This window comes from Lemur catta, chromosome 12 (genome assembly GCF_020740605.2).
Source record: "Lemur catta isolate mLemCat1 chromosome 12, mLemCat1.pri, whole genome shotgun sequence".
NCBI classification, from domain to species: Eukaryota; Metazoa; Chordata; class Mammalia; order Primates; family Lemuridae; genus Lemur; species Lemur catta.
In genome coordinates, this window is record NC_059139.1 from 63,588,506 (window position 1) to 63,611,030 (window position 22,525).

A 22,525-nucleotide genomic window follows, 5' to 3' on the forward strand; every position below is an offset into this window, starting at 1 on the left:
ATAAAATCCCATGTCTATATATGTATTCATATGTTATCTATTCTGTATATATCCAATTTCAGGACTTGTATTTGAAATAATCAAAACGAATGATTGTTTCTCAAATGTGAGGGCATGTATCATTAAAAATTTTTTCTTGAAAGGCAATGAATAGGAATATTACCTAATTTTTGTGGTTAAAATCATGTTGGTGAATCTTACTGGTATAGGAACCATCATTTGACTGAATAATATCCACTGAGGAAACAATCCATAAAAAAAGTTTTATAGGATGTAGCAATAACTATATTTACTCATTTTACAGACTTTTCTTCACAGGAATTAGAGATTTTCATTTGCTCCTTTTCCTCCTCCTGGCTTCAAATGTTTGTTGCAGAGGCAGTCTTTAAAAAGTTGTGTCTACAGAGCTCCGGCAGTGTTTCTTCTGAGCCACTTTCCCTTCAGAAGATGGTAAGCACCACTCTATTCTAGTTCTTTTAATTTTCAAGAAGTGAGTTCATAAATTCAATTTTAAAATATTCTTAGTTATTTCTAATAAGTGGACTTAGTGTATAAGAGCTGGTATTATTCTACCTCAAAAATAGAGTTATTAAAGCCCAGTGCAGTGGTATGTGCCTATAGTGTCAGCTACTTGGGAAATTGACATGAGAGGATCACTTGAGCACAGGAGTTCAAGGTTAAGGTGCGCTATGATCATACCTGTGAATAGACCCTGCACTCCAGCCTGGGCGACATAGCGAAACCCCTTCTCTTAAGGAAAAAAAAGTAGTGAAATCAGTGAATAGAAGTTTTAATTACTTTTGAGATTAATTAAGGTTTGATAACAGAAAAATAATATAAGGGTCTTTGTTTTCCAGTCACTTGCCATAGTACAAAAGATTATTATTTTGGAAAGAGCTCAATCCAAAAATGTTTTGCATCGTATTTAATGGTATTTAAAAAGCAAAATATTGACCAGGCATGGTAACTCATGTAATCCCAGTACTTTGGGAGCCAAGGTGGGAGGATCACTTGAGGCCAGGAATTGAAGACCAGCCTGGGCAACATAGCAAGACTCCATCTCTACATAATAATTAAAAAATTAGCTGGACATGGTGGTGCACACCTGTTGGCCTAGCTACTCCAGAGTCTGAGACAGGAGGATCACTTGAGCCCAGGAATACAAGGTTGCAATGAGTTATGATCAGGCCATTGCATTCCAGCCTGGGTAACAATGAGACCCTATCTCTAAAAAATTTTTAAAGAATAAAATAAAAACCAAAACATTATATACATTTATACTGCATTTGATCCCAGGTTTTCCAGTTTTATCTTGAGTATCTTTAGATGTAAGTAATATCTAATATCTCTAGCAGTTTCTTCAACAAATGAGAAATACATTTGTTTAGTGGTCAGATTGAGCAAACTCTATTTTGCAACAATTCTTATCTTTAAGGACATTATCACTCCTTATTCTGTTTATTCCAGGCTTATTTTCTGGTAAAGAAAGGCATTATCAAATGGAAATCACAAAAATACTAATTGTGCATAAATCATACATATAAAAAAATTTACAAATGCATCATAACAAATTGGGCATAGAGCTAATCAAAAGAACCTTCCTAAATGAGCCTCAAAATCGAATTAGAAAAAATAATTATTTTCAAGAAAGTATTTTTCTTCTTCATGGTATTAACTTAATGACATGGAACTAGCTTTTTCAATATTTAATCATGTTCAAACAAAATGGTGTGGCAACCATAGTGATGAAATCAAGAAAATATAACCTAACCATATTTAATGGTGAAATGAATCAAGTAATTTCTTTTTATTGCTTTCTTTGTAGTTGTGAAAGCAATATAATATTATTTTGCAACAGGTATATTCCTATTTGCCAGCTTTGGGGAAAACTGATGTGCTTGGGGCTGGAAAGATGCAGATACCAAAGAAAATAGGACAGCGGCCTTGTTTTGAATCTCAGAGAGCTTTACTAATGGTGAATGGTGCTAAACAGAAACAAGTCGACGGGCTGCCAGAGTTAACGTAAGTGATGCTGATATTCCAACTGGGCTTTATTTTGCAGTACAGCTTTTTTTCCCCGACATAATTCTTAACTTTATGGTCATCTATAGTACTGTCTGAATTATATTGATTAGGAAAAAACTAGTTTTAGGTCTATAATTACACATGATCAATATTTTCTCTTTATGTAATTCAAGGTGTACATGCTTGCTTTTTTTTAAGTACTTCCCAAAAGAACTAAAACTGTTCGGCAAATTATTGTTTTATACAGTTTTTACCCTATGATTTGAATTACTGATTTTCCATAATATAGATGGGATTTCAGAATGCGCAGGCATGTGAGACACCCTAACTTGTAATAGCTTTCCCAAAATCGGTAAACCTCCTCTAAAGTTTGCTGTATAAAACTCAGAAAGCATGAAATGTTCTCTGAGAGGAAGAAGAGAATAGGATCAGAATATGAAAACAAGAACAGGGAGCAGAGGCCTGCATTCTGATATTAGCTTTCTACTTGATTCTCTCTGCCAAATATGACTTAGGTGGTCTTTTTCTCTTCCCCCACCATTCTATATTGATAAACTTAGTGGGCAGTTGGAGGTGTGACTAATAAGATGAAAATTGGCACACTAGACTTTGTTTCTATACAATTAAATTTTAAAATTAGAAAGCAATAAAGATTGATTGAGTAAGGGGGTTTAAATCAAAAAGAGGCTAAACTTAAAAGAACTCACCATCTAATGTATGCTGGCACGCCTTGCTGCAAAACAAGCTTTCATTATTTCTTTCTTTTCCTTTCAGAGACCTGAACCTTACTAAATGTTCCTCATCTTTAAAAAAATTGAAAAAGAAGTCAGAAGGAGAATTGTCATGTTCCAAGGAGAATTGCCCCTCTTTAGTTGCAAAGATGAATTTTCACAAGACTAATCTAAAAGGTATTCCAAGTATCTAAATTAATTTATGTTAAGAACTTTTCACGGTCGTAGTCAGTACTTGCAAGTTTCACACATTTGCCCTGATGAATACTTGAACTTAAATATTCGACTAGGTGCAGGAAATACCTTCTTGGATAGAATATTATTTTCTTGAACTGATTTATACAAAGAAAGTGATTGTTTAATACCCAGTATAATAGAGTATTCCTCCCTTTCTTTTCTGCCCCTGCCTTTCCAGATATGAAACACAGTGTAGTACTCATTGAGCTCATTCCAGACTTGCCCGCCTTACTTTTCTATTCCACCTCAACCTGTGCTGCTTAGGATCAGTGTCTTCTGATTTGAAAGTATAATTCAGTCTTCATCTCTTTCAGTCCTAGACATTTTGTGAACAAAGAATGAGGAGTAGGCTATGTTACATAGCTGTGTTAAGCATATGGGCTCTTTTCTTCCAGGCATTGAGCCCAGACTATGAAATGTGCTTGGCTTTTGGTTCTAACTATACTGGAACCTAAGTACCTAAAGGGTGGAATAACAAGAATAGTGTTGTAATAATTCCCTCTGGCACTTCTTTTACTTAGACACCTCTTAACTCACAAATTTAAGTTATCTTCCAAAAGTCTATACCTGGCCAAAATAAATTACTGAGTCTCTTTCGTTTGAGTTATGTCATGTTTTTAATACAGATATTAACATGATATTCATGGAAATAGTGAAAGTGAAGCCCTTATAATCTTTCAACGTAAGTTCATAATTCATACCACAAATTTATAGTAACTGCCCATTTAACTCAAAATATGAAAAATATTAGATGAAAACTCAGAAATTAATTTCACAAATCAGTATCCTTTCTGTTTGTTTAATAGTTTCAAAAAGTAAAATGGATATGAATGACTTTAGGCTGAACAGCAGAAAGAACTGGGAGGAAGGAAGAAAATTGAGAAATAATAAGTAGAGCTTCAAAAGCTTTTTTTATGCACGTAAAAGAAATGTTTTGGTAGAAGTTACAGAGAGATAATCTGTAAAACTGAACACTATCAAAATGTGCTACTTAGTATTTTGTAGCAGGAACAAATTTGATTCAGTATTCCATTTTGTTTCCTAAGCAGTCACTTATACTTTTTTTAAAAATTCCCCTTAAATTATCATTTATATCTTATTAATCTTGGTTATATAGAGATGGGTATAGACAATTTTAGCCAGCAGGCACTAATTGCATCCCTTCTAGTAAAAACCTTGCCATTCTATGTTACTCTTGTTCAGCTTTAAATGGTACTAGGGATTTTTTGCCGTGCGTGTGTGCGTGTGTGTGTGTGTATGTGTGTGTGTGTGTGTGTGTGTGTGTGTGTGTGTGTGTTTATATTAAGATTCCTCCATTTCTCCCTCTCTCTGCTGCTGTAGCCAAGCCAGACAGCCTATTGAGAAGCAGCAAACCATCTGTTAATGGATTTGAAGTTCTGAATTATACTTGAGTGTGTAGAGGCACTCGTGCTTAGCCAGAAACATTCATTTGAATTAAGCTATAAATGCTGTATAAAAAAGAGCCATACATTTAACGTAGGTTCATGAATACATTTAAGAGAGGGCAATTGCACTCTAAACTTTTATTGCTGCAAAACCCAGTATTTTTGGTGTTCTCTGATCATTTGGGGGTTTTTTAGCAGGATTGAAGCTTTAAACCATGAACTAGGGGGAGACAATGCCTGTGTTAAACCTTTTGCTGTAGAATTTCATTGCTGAATTGCTGATAGAACAGAACAGAAGCTCTATGGAGTGGTGGGGTTCCCTCCCCTCCCCCCCTTTTTTAATGCAAGAGATGTTTAAACCAGTCAAAAGGAAAACTCAATAAATAATTTTATGGCATGGGGCCAGATCTCCTAGTTCATGCCCTTTGATTATTTTCTTTAGTTGATATCTTGTCTTCTCTGGAATAATCTATTAATTTTTTATGGCAGGAGAAACAGCCCTGCATAGAGCTTGCATAAATAACCAAGTGGAGAAATTGATTCTTCTTCTCTCTTTGCCAGGAATAGACATCAATGTTAAAGGTAAGTTTTAAATCTTTATGGTCTAATCCAGTGTCTTAATACTTGTGATATTAAATAGTTTTATGTCACATTAAGAAAAATTATTCAAGTAAATTTACCTAAGATATCTTTAAAATATTGCCATTAGCAAAACCAAGAAATTCATCATATACTGATGTAACACTTTTTTTGGTATCCATATTTTGATAATATCCCAACATTAATATATTAAAATTGTTTTTGTTTTATTTTTCTTAAAAGTAGAAATATGATTACACCCTTGGCATTTTAATCAAAGCATTCTTTTTGTAGATGAAGTACCTAGAAAGTCACACTGATGAGAGAAGTAGAACATCAATACTTTACTACCAAAAGCCCTACTTCTGCTGTTTTAAAACTTGCCTTGATTTCTAATTTAGACAATGCTGGCTGGACGCCTTTGCATGAAGCCTGTAACTATGGCAACACAGTGTGTGTCCAGGAAATTTTGCAACGTTGTCCAGAGGTAGATCTGCTCACTCAAGTGGATGGGGTGACTCCTTTGCATGATGCACTGTCAAACGGACATGTAGAAATTGGCAAGCTGCTCCTACAGCATGGGGGTGAGTGTATTTATGCTAAACGGGTTTTGATAAATTATCCAATTTTTTGATGAATCCCTCGGAGGTAGATAGCATTTTATATTTAAAATCTGTAAGAAAAGATGCCTTTATTTCATATCCATGAAAAAGTAAGGATAAAAAGTCTCTCAGAGTGTAAGCACCTTTTTTTTTGTTAGTAGGGATAAAAGCCTTTTTAAAATACATATTTATTAAGCCTGTTTACATTCGTGTATTTTTGAATTGGGTGTGTTATTTTTAAATATTAATCCTTTTACTTCAAGTGTATAATGTCTTTGTGAACCAATCGTTTCTGAAAGCTTATTGATAAATGGATGTAAATGTTCAGTTGTGATTACTTGGATTTTTTTCATTCTTGTTTCATTTCCTGTATATAGCTGCTAACTCAATTAATCTTATTTTTAGGAGTCATTTCTTTACAGACTATAAAAAGGATATCCCAGAATATTTTTCTTCATTCACATTTTGTAGTCAATTAAGTTAAAGAAGGAGGATTTTCAAATGGTAATAACTGTTGTGGCAGGGGTTTTGTGAAGGAAATAACTTGAACTGAAATATTCATCTACTTTTTCTGCTAATTTTTGATCTTTGCTTTCAACAAGCCCCCCCTCCTTTTCAGTGACATTTTTCTTATATCTGAACTGAATAATATCAATTTTACATCAAAATGTTCAAAACTGATATGTGTTTTAAAAAGAAAACTAATGACAAGCTTTTAATATAGAAACAAAGATTTATAGAAATTATTTGCTGCTTCTATTTGTATTGATTTTAACTTGGAATTTAACCTGATCTTGTCTTGTAATTAAAGCATTTGATTCTGCAGAAAAATAAGAAGCATATTTTCTTTAGATGTGTTTTTATTATATATGCATCTAAGAAAGCCTGTATAGCATGGTAGTTTAAGACATTTAGTTATATATAGTCTTCTCCTGCCCCCTAAAGGCCTTAGTGTGTCTGTTTTACTGACATCATTTCTTAGTCAATATATTCTTCAGTTCTTCTACCTTACTTTTTAGTAGTATATGCTTACCCAAGCCATAAGTTCTACCTCCTAAGTGTTTTATTTTTCTACTCAACCATGTATCTGACATTTAAGCCAATATTTGGTTTTGCTTCAAATGGTCTATAAATAATTTAAGAGTTGTTGTTGTATTAATTCAGCTCTTCAGTAGAGTACGGCATTATACTAATCAATGTGAATTTTGCTGGGGCCCTTAGTGGAGAATAGGAAATGAGTGTGCTTCTCATCCTAGAAGAGTAAATCTACTTGTATTTGTATTTATCAAGGTCCCTTGGCAATTGTACAGACTTGTTTTTGCCTTTGTCATATTCTGGGTTTGGACTTGTCAAATGGTTTGACACTATCATCTTAGTAACTACATTATCTCTTCATTATGAGTCACTCAGTCTTGAGAGTAGTAATTTTAAAAATTTATTTACATCTCTAAAACTTTTGTTTACTTTTGGTACCTTGTGTTTATAATTTTACTTTTTTAAGAGTAGCTTGGAGTATATTTCTTTTTTTTGAGATGTCAACACAATGGAAAGGAACCCTAATTTTGGTTTAGAATTCTTTTTTCCATAAATTACACACTAATCATATATTGTCAATGGTTGATCTTTTATATTAAATACATTTTACTTCTAGGCCACTATATATGTCTGATCAGAGTCACCATTAAGAGTTTTATTAGTTATATTCTGTTCTCTTTCTCTGACAAAATGATCTATGTTATAATGGTAAGACCTTCTAATTATGCCTGCTAGTACTAAAACCTTTATATCCTCTGTAACATTTTTATGGCCAAGTGCATAAATAGTTACAAGACTTGACTGATGAAGGCACAAAGTACTTCTATATTTTGCTTTGTGACCAAATACTGAGTCATTGTTGTTTTGCCCCTCCCACATCATCCTTTAGTACCTAGGGGGGATAAACTTTATCTTTAGTACTTTTTAAGTAGTTAGGTAGGTTTAGCCTAGGACAGATGGATGAGATCTGAGTTTTATTCAGTAGAATTAGCATGCAACTTTTGTGAATCAGTTACCTGTACTAAAAATTGAATATAGCAAGGGTAACATGGAAAACGTGTTATCTGTCTATACAAGGTTTTATAGTCTTTGCACTGCCAGAATCACTTATCAGCAATGGAAAGGGGCATTACTTTTTCTTCTTGGTGATATTATGAGATGCCTTTAAGATGCTCACACAGAATTTAAGATGAATACATTTTGTTAATTTCTTCTGAAAACACTGAAATTCTTATTTTGAGATCACAATTGATCAAGTTTTATAAATGCTTTTTTAAATTTATAGTTATATAATTTATTTAACTAAGGCATGTAGTTTTAGGCAAACCTTTTCAGGCATTTGACTACAATTTTTTTTTTTTTTAAGTGTACCTCTGTTAGTCAATATGTATAACCAGCTACTTATGTCAACATGAATTCACAAAGAATATGATTGTAAACAGAGGTGTAAACAGAGCTCTGGATGCTTTGGGAAAAAAGAGAGAAGAAAACAGCTGTTAAGGTGCCAAAATAAAAATGTTTTACTCTTAACATTTTGCATTTTCTTTTTCACAGGCCCAGTGCTTTTACAACAGAGGACCTCTAAGGGGGAATTGCCCTTGGATTATGTGGTATCACCTCAAATCAAGGAAGAACTATTTGCTATTACAGAAATAGAAGATACAGTGGAAAACTTTCATGCACAAGCAGAGAAACATTTTCATCACCAGCAACTTGAATTTGGTTCATTTTTACTTAGTAGAATGCTGCTAAATTTTTGTTCAATTTTTGATTTATCTTCAGAGTTCATCTTAGCTTTCAAAGGGTTAACTCATCTAAATGAACTGCTTATGGCTTGTAAAAGTTACAAAGAAACCACCAGTGCTCATACTGACTGGTTATTGGATCTTTATGCTAGAAATATAAAGACATTGCAGAAGCTCCCAAATGTTCTTAAGGAACTGCCTGAGAATTTGAAAATATGTCCTGGAGTACACACGGAGGCCTTATTGGTAACATTGGAAATGATGTGTCGATCAGTCACAGAGTTTTCATGATGGTGCTAAAAAGTATGGATCAAGTTACTAAACCTGTTCAACTTGTCATTTATTATGGACTTCATAGTTTATTGACAAATTTTAATTTATTTATTGACAAACTTGGCAGCCTTGCTGAATTTTAAAAGCACTTTTAAAAGAACTTCTGCAAAGCTATAGTATCAGCTTTTGACTTTTTCCAGTGTGTAAAATTTGACTCGAGTGAAAATAGTTTTGTTTGGTATATATTAGCTTCATTAATCTTTAATTTTTTTGTTCTTAAAGTGATATTATTTATCCATTGTACATGTAAAAACTTAAATATTTTTTCAAATCAAAATGTAATCCCTTTATTTTAGGTGTTCTAGATCTTAGAATCATGGCAAGGATATTCATACAAATGTGTACCTGTAAACATGTAGCTCCCTGTTTCTTTTCTATAGGATGTTGGGCTAAAATATACATTTAAGTTTCATGTTTCTAAAATAAACATTTCTAAGATTTACAATAATTAATATTCTTTTAGTTTTTAAATGCAGTGAATATGCAAAGTCTGACAATTCAATCCCTTGATCTGTTTTATTTTAGTAGTTCATGTATAAAGTATATTATTGCTCCATGTAACCAATGTTGCATAAGTGAAAACATTCTGCTGCATAATAAGTTTTATTAAATATTAAGATTATAAGTGGCATTAAGATTATAGATTTGAGATTATTTAAAATCATAATGTGCAATATGAATTTACAGAGTAATAATGTTTCAATTTGCAGTTTTTTCCTAATAGCAGTTTATATTAAAACTAAAAGAAAAGGGTATGGATAATAACCACTTTTGAAATTGAAGTTCCTTCACTAGTGGGAATAAGTTACATTGTGATACAGCTGGAAAGGAAACATTAAAACTTCCACTTAGTTTTTATATAACTAAAGTGATGACTTTACAGCAATTAATCTGCTAAAGAAGCACACTTCACTTTTATCTTTTTAACAAGATACAAATGCTCAGTTATATTACCAGGTTTATAATGTAAATTGAAAACTACATTAATATAAAAAACATTTTTAAGTAAGTAATTTTTTACACACACTGTAAGAAATATTGTTTCTATTTTGCCTTCAAATTTGACATCATGCAAATCCATTTTTATTATTTACTTTATCTGCCAAAGTATCAGAACATGACATAGCAGAAACTATCTAAGGGTAGTTTAAAAATACTCAATCAGGAGTAAAGTGCTTCCCCTGGGTGATGAATAAGAACATTTTTATTCCAAGGAGTACCACTTTTTACTTTGTTTGTAAAGGCATCTGGGATCATGTTTGCTTAGTAAACTAATATAAACTTACAAACATAGGTTTTGACATCAGGCACAGTTTCAAATCCTTGTCTAGTTTCTTAATACCTAAATTACAAAGGAAATTCTTTTCTGAGGTTTGGTTTTCTTACATGTAAAATGAAAAAAACACTAGATGTCTTTGTCATGATAGAATTAAGTTAGCCTATCACATTATATGATACTTAATATTATTTCCTTTCTAATGCTTACCTCTTTTGGTTATAATGAATCATTTAAGCAAAAGACAAGATAGTAATTGCTTAAGTTGGTAGTAATTCTAAAGTAATTAATCAACATCATGAGTTAGGATTTTGCACTGTTAAGAAAAAGTTTTCTGAATGAGTTCATAAGAAATATTTGTTTAGTTGCACTTAATGTTAATATTTCATAATTGACTTCTATCTGCTTGCTTCTACAAGCCATAATGATACGAAGTGTGAAACACTCAAATGCCATTGAGGTTTCTGCCTTCAAGAAAGTATTGTCGCAGTTTTCAGTAAGTCCAGTGTAGCAAACATGGTTCACTATGTTCTGGGCCTAGTTAACAATACCAGTAAGTAAGCATGAATTTAAACTTGCAATGAAAACCTCTTTTCCAGTATTATTTCTTTTGTTCTATTTTAGGAAACATAATTGTTGCCTTACATCTATTATAGAAGTATAGGAAGAAGAAATTCCAAGTAAATAAAATTTATTTTATAGTTCGAGTCCTAGCTTTTCAGTTGGAGACTTTTCAAAGTTTTAGTTGAAGACAATAATCCTGTTCTTCATTGTACTCTGCCATATATTATAGTTCTATGGAATTGTTAATAATAATTAAAAGTCTATAGAAACCCTTATTATAACAAATAAAGCCTGAAAGGAGATTTCTGAGCAGTTAAGATTCAGCTTTTCCCTATGCAATGTTTACTGGCAGTTTTTTAGAAAGGAACTTTTTGAAGTTAGCTTTCTGGGTTAATTTTTAATTTCACTATACAGAATAAAGTGGTTCAAGTGTATACATTTTCTGCCATTTTAAGAATTCCAAGATGGTCAGAAAAATATCATAAAAGTCAAATGTGATATTAATCATTGTTTTGAATTCAGTATTTCTTGAACATCTGCTATAAAACCAGGTGGTGTGTTTGACAGGGGCTTACTATACAAAAAAAGAGGAGGTCACAGTCTGAGAAGGTAAACTAGGCTTAAATATTGTGAGTTTTATTGTCTTTTATGTATGCTGTTGAAAAAAATTTCAGTTTTGTATGTTTCTAAAATTTGCAGTAATAATTGGTATTTTTAAACGTGAATATTCAAGAGTCCGGTACTTTAATCCTTTTCTCAGTATTATTTTAGCAATTTTATTTTAAAATGGATAGGATATGGGGTGTGCTTCTGCGGTCTTAATGAACTAATATACATTCTTAGGCAAACACAAATGCATAACACGAGGATACTTTCTATAATCTCCAAAAACTGTTTACTACTTGTGTTTATGCTGTTTATAGAAAGTTAAATTAAATGAATACCTTCACATGAAAAAAATTATTGGTGGAATGTGCAATCCTTATGCCTTTTATACACCTTTCCAGTTAAGTGATGAACTTGTTGATAGCCTGTCACTGTTGCTTCTTAATCAGCAAGGGAAGGGGTCATCTTTGAGTGACATAAGGCACTCTTTCCCTCAGGCATTTATCACGTAGCTTTCACGCCAATTGCACCTTATGCTGATGTGGAGCTTGCAAAACTCGGAATGATAATTGTTTTTATAACAAATGTGGATTGAGTTAGAAAGGTCAGTGATGGAATTATTGGAATTAGACTGTGCCTGGTGATGTCAAAACAGGAGACATGGAATAGTTAACTAGTTCTTTTAAATCAAATTATGTTATCAAAAAATTCACCTTGTAGTTTGAAATGAATTGTGGTAGGATGATATACTTTGGTGGTTATTTGTTCTGATATAGATTTAGAGATTAATAGGCTATAAGTTAATTAGAAAAGATTGCAGTATATTATTTTACTTGGTTCTGAGCATAATTTTCAAGGTAATGCAGATCCTACTCGAAGACCTTTTTAAAGGAAACAAACATTTCACAAGATTTTAGCATCACTGATCATCAAACGTTTAAAAAGGATTTGCCCTCTTATAGTAAATGCTAATCTTACAGAACATCTAAAAAAAGTTTAATTCGTGCTTTCCAGTTTGTGAAAACACCAGGCAACATAGACCCATACCCTTCTTGGTTTCTTGAGTCACATGAATTTATCTGAATTGTTGGAGGGGGAAAAAGCATTCTATTAATTTGTTTAAAAAAGAGACTTGTTTCATTTACCAAGTACAAATCCAAATGATTAGCTTTTTTTAACAGAAGAATATGCTGTTTGGTAGTACTTTTGTGTTATAATCCATTTCCAATATTTTGTATATTTGAATTCATTACCCATAGGTCTTTTTTTCAGTGTAAGTATATAGTTTTGATCATAAATACACTGGTTTTTTTTTAAACAAAAAAAATCCACTAGATACAAGTGATTTTTTAGAATGTTGTCTTTTTGCTATTGAAGAGATAACATCTATACTCCCTTCCCCTTTTTAAACAGAAGTATAGTAAGCTCTTTCCTAGGTTTTTAAACTACTTGCTGAATTAAGATCCAACAGTATTAAGTTAGCAAAGTGATTAGTGATCAGTTATCATGAAAACAATATTCCTAATAAAGTAAACATATAAATTTATATATGTAATATATTATACAGTATTAGCCTTAACATAGACCCTAAAAGCACTTATTCAAGCATCTATAAGTAGCCGTCCTAAATTAGAATTAAAACAGTTCCTCCAAATGTTTTGTTTTTGTATCACGGCCCCTAAATCTTTTTAGAATGTTGAACCTAGACTTGGTAGATCTTATCCTCTTCCCAAAGTGCCTAAGTTGGATCAAGATATAATGGATGTTAAGCATGAATAGAGAATGGCTCACTACTTTGGAACATATGATTTAGTTCTACGAAAGAAAAAGGTTAAAAAGAAATGTTTAGCACTTCCAGAAGGTAAGTTGCACAGAACTGAATCTGGAGTCCAGCTTTGAATTTACACCTATCATGCTATCATTTGTCTTGATAGTAGATGAACTAAAATTATCACTGCTTCTCTATTCTGTCCCAAAGTGAAATAAATAGTCATGTTGGAAAAAAATCATTGATCTTCAAGTGGTGACAGATAAAAAGAACTTAGTTTGTTAGTGACTTCTCAACTTAAGGTTAGGTTAGCAATGGTTTATGTCATGACTCTTGATAAATTTTTCTAATGACCAGAATAGTTTAATTTATAATAGTTTTTTGTTTTCTAAGGAATATATTATATATCTGGAGTATCTCACTTCATCCTAAAAATGAATTTTTCTACTTTGCATTGTTTCTCTTTGACAACTGGAGACCAAATTATTGAGCAGTAAGTAAAATATAGTACAATTAAAATGTGTCTTAAAGAACTTTCCATGAAAACTGAAAAGCAATTGTAAAGAGGAAAACAGGGGAAAGAGATGAGGGAAAAAATGGCTAGGAATCATTGTAGTTGATGAGATTAAGATTTCAAGGTATGGTTCAATATACTGAAGTCAGTGAAGGTGTAAAATCAAACAAGGCATATAGACAAATCTTAGGAATAAAGTGTGTCTTTGGATATTTTGAATAATATTCAATAAACTAAACCAAGGGTCTAGATAATTTTTATAGAAGATTATTTTAGTTGAAATTCAATCAAAAAGGTAGAAAATTCCAGGGTTTTTGGTTTTTGTTTCTTTGTTTCTTTGAGACAGGGTCTCACTGTGTTGCCTGGGCTAGAGTGCAGTGGCATCATCATAGCTGACTGTAACCTCAAACGCCTGGGTGCCTGGCTAATTTTTTAATTTTTTTGTAGAGGTTGGGTCTCACTTTTGCTTAGGCTGGTCTCTAACTCCTAGCTTCAAGTGATCCCCCTGCCTTGGCCTTCCAAAGTGCCAGGATTACAGGTTTGAGCCACCAAGCCAGCCAGAATTTCAATTTTAATGGTATCATCAGAAATATCTTCTTTTTTTTAATAATTGGCACATCATTGTACATGTTTATGGGGTACAGTGTGATGTCTCAGGATGTGCATTCATTGTTTAATGATCCACCTCAAACTTTTATCATTTCTTTGTGATGATAACTTCCAAGATCCTCTTTTCTAGCTATCTTGAATTACACAATATATTATTAGCTGTAGTCACCGCCCCCCGTGTAATAGAACATCACAACTTCAACTAATTCTTCCTATCTAAGTAACTTTACACCCATTGACCAACCTCTTCCTATCTTCCTTTCTCCCCTCCCCTTCCCAGCCTCTGAGAACCACCATTCTCTCTACTTCTATGAGATCACTCTTCCTAGATTCCACATACACGTAAAATCGTGTGGCATTTGTCTTTCTGTGAGAAACAGCTTGTTTTGACTGGTAATACTCAGACCTGTCCTCAAAGTTAGGCAAATCTCGATGTCTCATTTATTTTCCTATCATTTGAGTTCTTTTTATAATATCCAAATGATGTTAACTTCATACTCAGTCATGTTATTGGTGGAATTGGACTTGAGGAGAGGTTGAAAGCCATTTATTAAAGTGGTTGAACGCATTCCCTAAATACCATTGTTAACTAATTTTAGTTTCTTTTTAAAAATAGAAACTATTTAAATGGGATTAAAAATTATTTTCTCAGCTGGGCACGGTGGTGCATGCCTATAGTCCAAGCTACTCAGGAGGCTGAGGCAGGAGTTGGAGACCAGCCTGGGCAACATAGGAAGACCGACCCCATCTCTTAAAAACATACACATTTTGTTTCTGTAAATTAGATTACATAGGGGAAAAGATTGTAAATAAATACATTGCTGATAGTGGTTGTGTCTCTGTGACAGAATTCTGAATATTTCTTTCTCACCAAGTTTCTTTGTAATGATTTATGTCTGTTTACAATGCCAGTAACCAATTTATTTTGAAAGTAATGTTCTTGATCTAAGTAAGAGTAATATGAAATTTTTCTAAAATTGTCTTAAATTGATATATACTGGATTTGTAAAGGATAAATTATAGTTTTAATATATGCCATTTTTCTTTAATGTAGGATATAATTAAAAATATAATTGGTATCATTCAATACAGATCGCAAATATTACACTATACTGTATGCCCTTTTTTGAAAGTGAATCTTGTGCCACTTTACTGATACACTTCTCTAGTCTTCATTTTAGGCATTTCAAAGTGGAGCCTCACCATGTTGGGGTAGGGATGGAGGGGCATAACTCTTTAGTAGCATTCTTAAATTGCTAAAGATTAAACTTTGTCATGTGATTACCATGTGGAGTCATGATAACTTATCTTTCTGCTTCTAGAAATATTCATAGAACCTGAAGAATTACTTGTTGTCTGATGTCTTTTCAAATTCAACACAGAAAAGCAGAGAGAAACTGGTAAGATTAAATGATAGTTACATTTATCAAAGGTTGTAACTTAAATGCCTTTAAAACGAGTTTACCAGTGTTATTAAATTAAGAATTCTTCTATCATTTATCTGGGAAAAATTCATTTTATAATATAACTTATTATTTGCAACATTAATGCAGGTACAGTCAGCCGCTATTGAGAGAGTGAAATCTGAGTGTGAGAGTGTCTTGCCACTATTCTCCAGAGCATATATTTTGCACCTATTCCGTAGAAACCAGAAAAATGGGTTCTTGTAAGGTACTGTTTTAAGTAGTACAACTCAAAACACAATGTTTTTACAACTGCCTTATGTAAGTACACTGGATACCTACGTGGTAACTATAGTATACCAGAGAGACTCAATTGATCTATTTTGGAGGGAAAGATTTCTCACCTGCTTGTCAGGGCTGTTGTAGTCAGGGGAGATCAAGTACATTTGCATTCTTTGTATTAGTATCATAGTGCACAAGAATGGATGGTGAATACCTGGTACCCTACCTCACAAGAGTCAGTGTTTCACTATTGATTAAATGGCCAAGTGTTTTGTGATCAAAAAACAAAAAGTTTTTCTTAGTTCTGAAGATGAATTTTTTTCACATACATCCTAGAGGGAAATTTTAAATGTAATGTTCAGCAACTTCAAGCAAATAAAATGAAACACCACAGTGGTCTATTTAAAAACTGCTTCTCCAAATGTATATAGTATTTGACTTTTTGGGTGGTTTCCCATGTACTTCAAAGACCCTACTATGGTTTGCTAGGTTTCTGTGTTAATGGAAACTGAAGTGTGTAAGAGTTCCAGGATAAAGGTTAAGAGGTAGGCATACTATTTATTGTGTAAGGTTGGTCAGAAATTGGTGTTAGCTATTTCCCTATTATAATAAATAACAAAGATGACAAAAATCACAAACTTACTCTTCCCTTTATAATAGGAAATACTTAGACTTTTGTAAAATTTTTCTGAGTTTATTAGTTCTTGACACTAATAAATTGTTTTCCACGGTTGCAGAATTATAAGTTAAGCACAGATTTTGAGTTGGAATTTGTTGTAATCACTGCTGTGTAAAAGAAAAATGTTTTTAGGGAATGCAGTTACAAGGTTTGAGCTCTCTAATAGCTTTATTAAAAAGTGATCTCTGAACTTGAGACAAATACTGGCATTTCCTTCCCCTCGCTTCTGTGGTCCAGCTGTTTACAATAAGGCTGACTGTTGTCTCAGGTGTCTCCAGTAATGTAAAGGACAATTAAGAGTGGTTGGGGCCAGGTGTGCTCCTTTCTCTCTATGAAATTAACATTTCCTCCAAACTGTCACCATTTGAACTGTGGCAAAATGAAATCCCTCAAGTTAACACAAGCCATTTTGAAGCTTGTCTTTGACTAGAAAGGGAAACTGAGCCTATATTATCATTTTCCTCACTAGTAGGAGAAACAACTCCATTCAGCCAGGTCTCAGGATCTCCTTCAATGCATTCTTCCTAAGAAAATAAGGTGGTTTTCAGGTTCACTCATTGACTTAGGTTCGTCACTGCTTCTCTTTTTGGAAGGAACATTGAAGAATCTAACACGGGGGAGAATTACATCACAATTTTAATTTTGCTACATACTGAAAAAACTTTGGCACAACTACTTAACCTAAACAATTTCTTTTTCTTGAAACAAAGCTTTCTTCCTAATACAATAACACTTAATTGACTAAAGCAGAACAGCAATGTCATTTGGTTAGTTTTTAAAAAATGAAGCCATAATTTTTTAGTAACATTTGGAGGCACAAAAAAACATACAAATTAAAAAACTTATCGTTACAAAAATACTCTCTATGCATGTAATAGAAGTTTTTGGGGGGTTTTAGGGTGTTTTCTTAAGTGTAGAATGTGAAAGAAGATCCCAATAAATTGAAACTCATTTGAGATCAATTACTTTTTGTTGTTGTTCTTAACACATTAACTGCCATATGATTTGTATTTAACTCAGCTTAGTTTTGAGCCTGGGGCCTCATGAAGCAAAACCCTACAGTGGGTTTGTGAAAATCTTACTTTTTGATGTCCTTATTGTTACAATTAATATTGACAATTTAATTCTAAAAACGTGGATTGCCTTGCATATAACTTACAAACAGAAAACAAAAAATAATTAGAAATTAGAAAGGATTGTTTTAATAAAATACTGGGGCCCCAGAGAAAATTTTTTTTTTTAGTGTGGCAGTCAATGTTTTAACTCAGATTCCCCCCCTTGGAAAAGCATAGATGGAATCATTAAATTCCAGCAAACCCTTCATGATATTGTTAGTGTTTACATTGTGACTACTTTGGACATTTAATAGTTTTTATTTGCATAGTATTCCATTTAATGAGAGATTTTCCTTGATTTTCCTTAAATCTCAGATTCAGCTGGAGTAAGTTTTACATGACTGCCACTATACAAATTGCTATTGTATAAATGTAGAAACTGAGGTATAAGAGTAACATTTTTGCCAAAAGAGGGGGAGGGGTTATGTTTTATTCTTTCAGTGAGTTACACCAGTCATCCCAGGAAAAAGAATTATAATGGAAAGGAATGACACTATTGTAAGAATTCATTATGTTATTTTTTACGTGGTTTTATTTCATACTTGACTGAGCAATTAGAAAAGGCTGACTCTAGATACTCTAATCAAACCAAATAATAGGCATCTGTATACAGTCACACTAGACATTTAAAGACCCAGAATTTAAACAAGTATTAATTTCATAATACCTGAGGCTTTTCCAAGAAGTATAATGGTAGCTTTCTTTACTTGTTTTTCTGAAGCATCAACTACCTTATAATTTGCTTTAAATGCTAAGCGCAAACTCAAAAATATCAAACATTTAGGCCCCTTTAACAAGTTTATAAACTGAAATTACAGCCTTTGAATAAGAGTACAAATTGAGGCTACTCTCAGCATAGGAGACCTTTAGCTATTGAGATCAAAGTGGAAAAAAGCTCCTGTCGTCCCTGGATAAAAGAGCTTACTACGGAATTTTTCTTCACTTTTAAATGCAGAATAAAAATCCTATCAAAGATACTTTCAGAAACATATCAATTAAATTTCGCTCTCACTGTACTTCAACTCCAGATTGGACTTTAATATACTATCATTGGTTTGACCATTGCCTGTGCCAGGGTCATATAGTAGGTACTCAACAAATATATCACAAAGCAAAGTCATGTAAAGAATCCCCCTACTCAGATTATCCTAGTTGCACAGAAGGTTCAAAAACAATTTGGAATCCTTACAGACCCTGTCAGAGTTTGAGTCTGGAACAGTACCAAAATGAACAAGTACTGTGTTCTTTTTAATAGGTGCAAAAAGTTAAAATAAGCACAAATATGCATTTCTTATGATTTATCACAATAGCAATAGTTTGGAATACAAATATAAATACTGACTTTCAGTGAATTTACTAAAATATACTGAGGAATATATTTAGTAGTTCACAATATCTACAATATTTAGCAGTCCAAATAGGTGTTAGAGTAACATTCAATTTCTTATGATGCCTTGAAATATTCACATCACAAATCTCTCAAAAACCTAAGGCAAGTTAGGCAGCACTCAAGACAAAATTGCACCTATGTGAGAAGGGGAAAGAGTTTTATTACTCATAGTGTTTTCAGCCTATGATTGTGGTAGTTTCTAAAATGTAGTAGGAAATATTTCGTTGACTACCACTTTCATGCCTCAAGCTAGTTCTTACTCTATCAGTTTTATTTAGATGCTCACCCCTCCAAAGGTACTGAGTTTTATACAACAGTCAAGGTTTTAGAAGCCTTGTTTATTCAAACCAAATCTGTATTTTTCCAAGTCAACTGTCATTTATAAAAATACACAATCTCCCATCTTCTCTCAACCACCGAAAAAAAAAAAAAAGAGTACTTATAATACTTGGAAAAGATTTTCTTTTGTATTTAATGCAGTGAATGTGTCGTCCACATTACCATTGAACTAAATAAACATCTGAAATTTGATTCAATGAAACAAACAAAAAATAGTCATCTGTTAATGGTTACTATCCACTAGATACATCTGTGGTTGTAGAATATCAGGCTTATAGACATCCGAATAGACGTCAGCACAGAACATAAATCTCACATAAGGTATAATTGAAAGTTATTTCCAACAAATTATCTCATCAAACTTTCTGTAGTAACATCAACTTCATGGAGTATTATGTTTTAGCAACAAACAGTGAGGGTGGATGTAAGCATGTCATTTTTTTAAACATGAAGCGCTAAATAGAGCATATTGAGGTCAAAGCCTTTCTGTAGAAAGGGAATTTAACTGACATTCTTTCAAGCATAGTGTATAAACAGATCAAAATAGTTCTATTATAAGAAATAGTATTTAACAACATATCTCTAAAATAAAAATACTTTACAAATCAGCTTCAATGAAATTGAATTTTTAAAGAATCTTCCTTTAGAGAGTGAAATATATATTTCTTGCTTTCAGCTTTTCTACATTTTTTCTAGCATAACTCCCACCCTAGTCTATTCTTAACAAAGTAGTGCAAAACATTGTCTACAGCAGTCTCCACTGAGTTTAATCCCCTACCTAGTTAGTTAGGGAAGTAAGATGTTCTCACCAACCAAATTATTTTTCTCCAGAGGTATGCTCCCTTATATACCAGGGAGTTAGGTATAAAAACTATTAATACCTTAAGAGTCTTGGGAATACATTTTTAAGTATCACTTCTATGGTAAATAGTGAAATATTTGTAAAGGCAGTCCCCCCCACAAGCAGTTTATTTTACAAAACAGGTTTTCATGCATTCATGTTATCAAGAATCATTATTTTTTTCATAAATGAATGTAATAAAACACTGGCATATCACTTAGCACACTGCATTCTCCTCTACATTAAAATTCACACTTATGACAAAAATCATAGTATGCATTAAAGCATTTCAGTAACCTAATGAGAAAGATTTTTTTTTCCTTTGAGAACACTTGAGTATTAAAATATTTTCAGATGCACAAAGGTATACTCTGACACCAAAAGCAATATGGATATAGTTTGCTAGTATTTTTGACAACTGAAATAAGTTGCTAATTTGCTAACTTGGTACAAATTAGAGTAGTGGTCGGTATAAAAATTCAGATAGGCAGTCGTTTATAAACCTGGCAGTATTTATGTTGTGTAGTCCTGTAGAGATTTTAAGGTTTTAGATGGAATGATAGAAAGTTTGCACGTTTTGAGTGTTGCAGATTTTCTTAAGGGGGGGGGTGAATGTACCTTCACTCACTAGCTTTAAAATCAGCCTAGTCATACCTAAGTAATTTGCACAGGATTGAATGTCAGGATCTAAAGTCAGAATCTATGTTAAATTGAAATGCATCCGTTCCATTATTCAGGCTTTGGGATTTCCCTCCCTTTTGAAATGTATAAAACATAGAAAAACTGTAATGGATTACTTTTCAGATAAAAAATAGTCACATTTAAAAAAAACTAAAATCAAATTGACATTTACAATTTATGTAGATTTAATCAGCACAGTTGAGTATTTAATCTAATATTCGGGGTTCTTCCACTTGTAATTAGAGAAATGTGTATCTTCCTCTGTTGTCATTCTTACATTTGTTCTTTCAGTGTTATATTATTATCCAGAGCTAACAAGGCTTTCACACAGCAGTAGCTAAACCTTTATCAAGTTGAGTCTGTACAATAGAAGTATATTTTCAAAGACATATGCCTTTGTACACTATTTACAAATTCTCTCAATCATGATAAAAAGGCAAAATAAATAAAAAGCAGAAAGAAAGGAAATGCTGCTGAGGCTGAAGGCTTTTTCTTTTATCTTCCCAAACAGATGCTGGTCTCCTCAGTGCTGGGAGCTGGCTAGCCAAGATTGTTTTTCTTCCTTTTATATGGGCTATGAGAAGGATCTGGTTTCAGTTCTTGGTATTGCACCTGTTTAAACAGAGTTCAGAGAAAGACTGGTCAGGTGGCCACTTTCTGGCAAAGAAGGGAAAAGCAAAGGAATGAAAGACTGTGCTTGGGGGGGAGAAAATGCTCACTCTAGAGGTTGTATGGGATCTGCAGCTGGGATGCAGAAAACCATAGAATGATAGAGCAGAAGTCAAAAGGAAAATCCTGCCAGAAACTACATGTAAGCCCTATGTGAACTTTGGTAATGGGCTGGGGTCTTCACTGTCCATAACACATTACATTAAAAGCAGAACCATCTCAATCTATTTTGAAGGCCTGGATAATCAAATGAAGAACTCAGCTGAAACAAAGGAAGAAGATATCACTGCAACCCAGCTTTAAGATTTTGATAAAAACCTTTCTTGGCTGGGTGTGGTGGCTCACACCTATAATTCTAGCACTTTTGGGAGGCTGGGGCAGGAGGATCACTTGAGCCTAAGACATTCAAGACTAGCCTGAGCAACATAGCAAGACCCTGTCTCTACAAAAAAATTGTAAAAATTAGCTCGGTGTGGTAGCGCACCCCTGTAGTTCCAGCTACTCAAGAGGCTGAGGCAGAAGGATCTCTTGAGCCCAGGAGTCTGAGGTTATAGTGAGTTACGATGCTATTGCACTGTAGCCTGGGCAAACAGATGGGAGCCCTGTCTCAAAAAAAAAAAAAGTAAACCTCTCTTGTTATACTCTGAAAATAGTTGATGGTTAAGGGGCATTAAACTCAAAGGATTTCAAAGGATTTTTGAAATCCTCCCCCCAACTGATCTCCAAAATACACGTTTAAAACTTACTTAATTCGTGTAAATTCTGGAAAGAAGTGTTTTTTCTCTTAAATGTCCACTGGCACATTCTGCTTTCATCATTTAATATTCCTATTTCCTTTCCTCAGGTCATGGTGACTTCCTTTTACGAACTCTAGCTGAACTTATTTGGAGGAGAATCCTCTCTGACAACGCTGGTAGGTTCTTTATGTAACCTGCTTAGATTCTAAGTTCCTCTTGGATGTCACCTCAAGTGGGCTAAATTTCTGTTTGGTAAAATCTGCTACAGGCTTTATTACTAACTTTACCCAGCTCTCCTAAGACTTTAGAAATTAAAAGGATATAAAAGTTAAAACCCAGTGCCACACTCTATTAAAATA

The 22,525-nt window shown here is 33.2% G+C and overlaps 2 protein-coding genes across 15 annotated transcripts in view; one reads left to right on the plus strand and one right to left on the minus strand.

The window, feature by feature from the left end:
- SLF1 (SMC5-SMC6 complex localization factor 1) overlaps nucleotides 1–9,187 on the plus strand; it is a 68,111-nt gene extending 58,924 nt beyond the window's left edge. The window contains exons 16-21 of one of the 3 annotated variants that reach the window (XM_045566561.1): nucleotides 305–450; nucleotides 1,859–2,022; nucleotides 2,800–2,933; nucleotides 4,889–4,981; nucleotides 5,380–5,562; nucleotides 8,170–9,187. In XM_045566561.1, coding sequence (XP_045422517.1) covers nucleotides 305–450; nucleotides 1,859–2,022; nucleotides 2,800–2,933; nucleotides 4,889–4,981; nucleotides 5,380–5,562; nucleotides 8,170–8,651 — 1,202 coding nt within the window. In that variant the 3' untranslated portion in view covers nucleotides 8,652–9,187. The remainder of the gene's footprint in view (nucleotides 1–304; nucleotides 451–1,858; nucleotides 2,023–2,799; nucleotides 2,934–4,888; nucleotides 4,982–5,379; nucleotides 5,563–8,169) is intronic. The other 2 variants (XM_045566563.1, XM_045566562.1) reach the window with 2 other exon arrangements.
- Nucleotides 9,188–20,399: 11,212 nt separating this feature from the next.
- Nucleotides 20,400–22,525, minus strand: part of MCTP1 (multiple C2 and transmembrane domain containing 1) — a 488,669-nt gene continuing 486,543 nt past the window's right edge. For all 12 annotated transcript variants that reach the window (XM_045566489.1, XM_045566488.1, XM_045566487.1 and 9 more), the window contains one exon: nucleotides 20,400–21,372. In XM_045566489.1, the coding sequence (XP_045422445.1) occupies nucleotides 21,301–21,372 (72 nt within the window). In that variant the 3' untranslated portion in view covers nucleotides 20,400–21,300. The remainder of the gene's footprint in view (nucleotides 21,373–22,525) is intronic.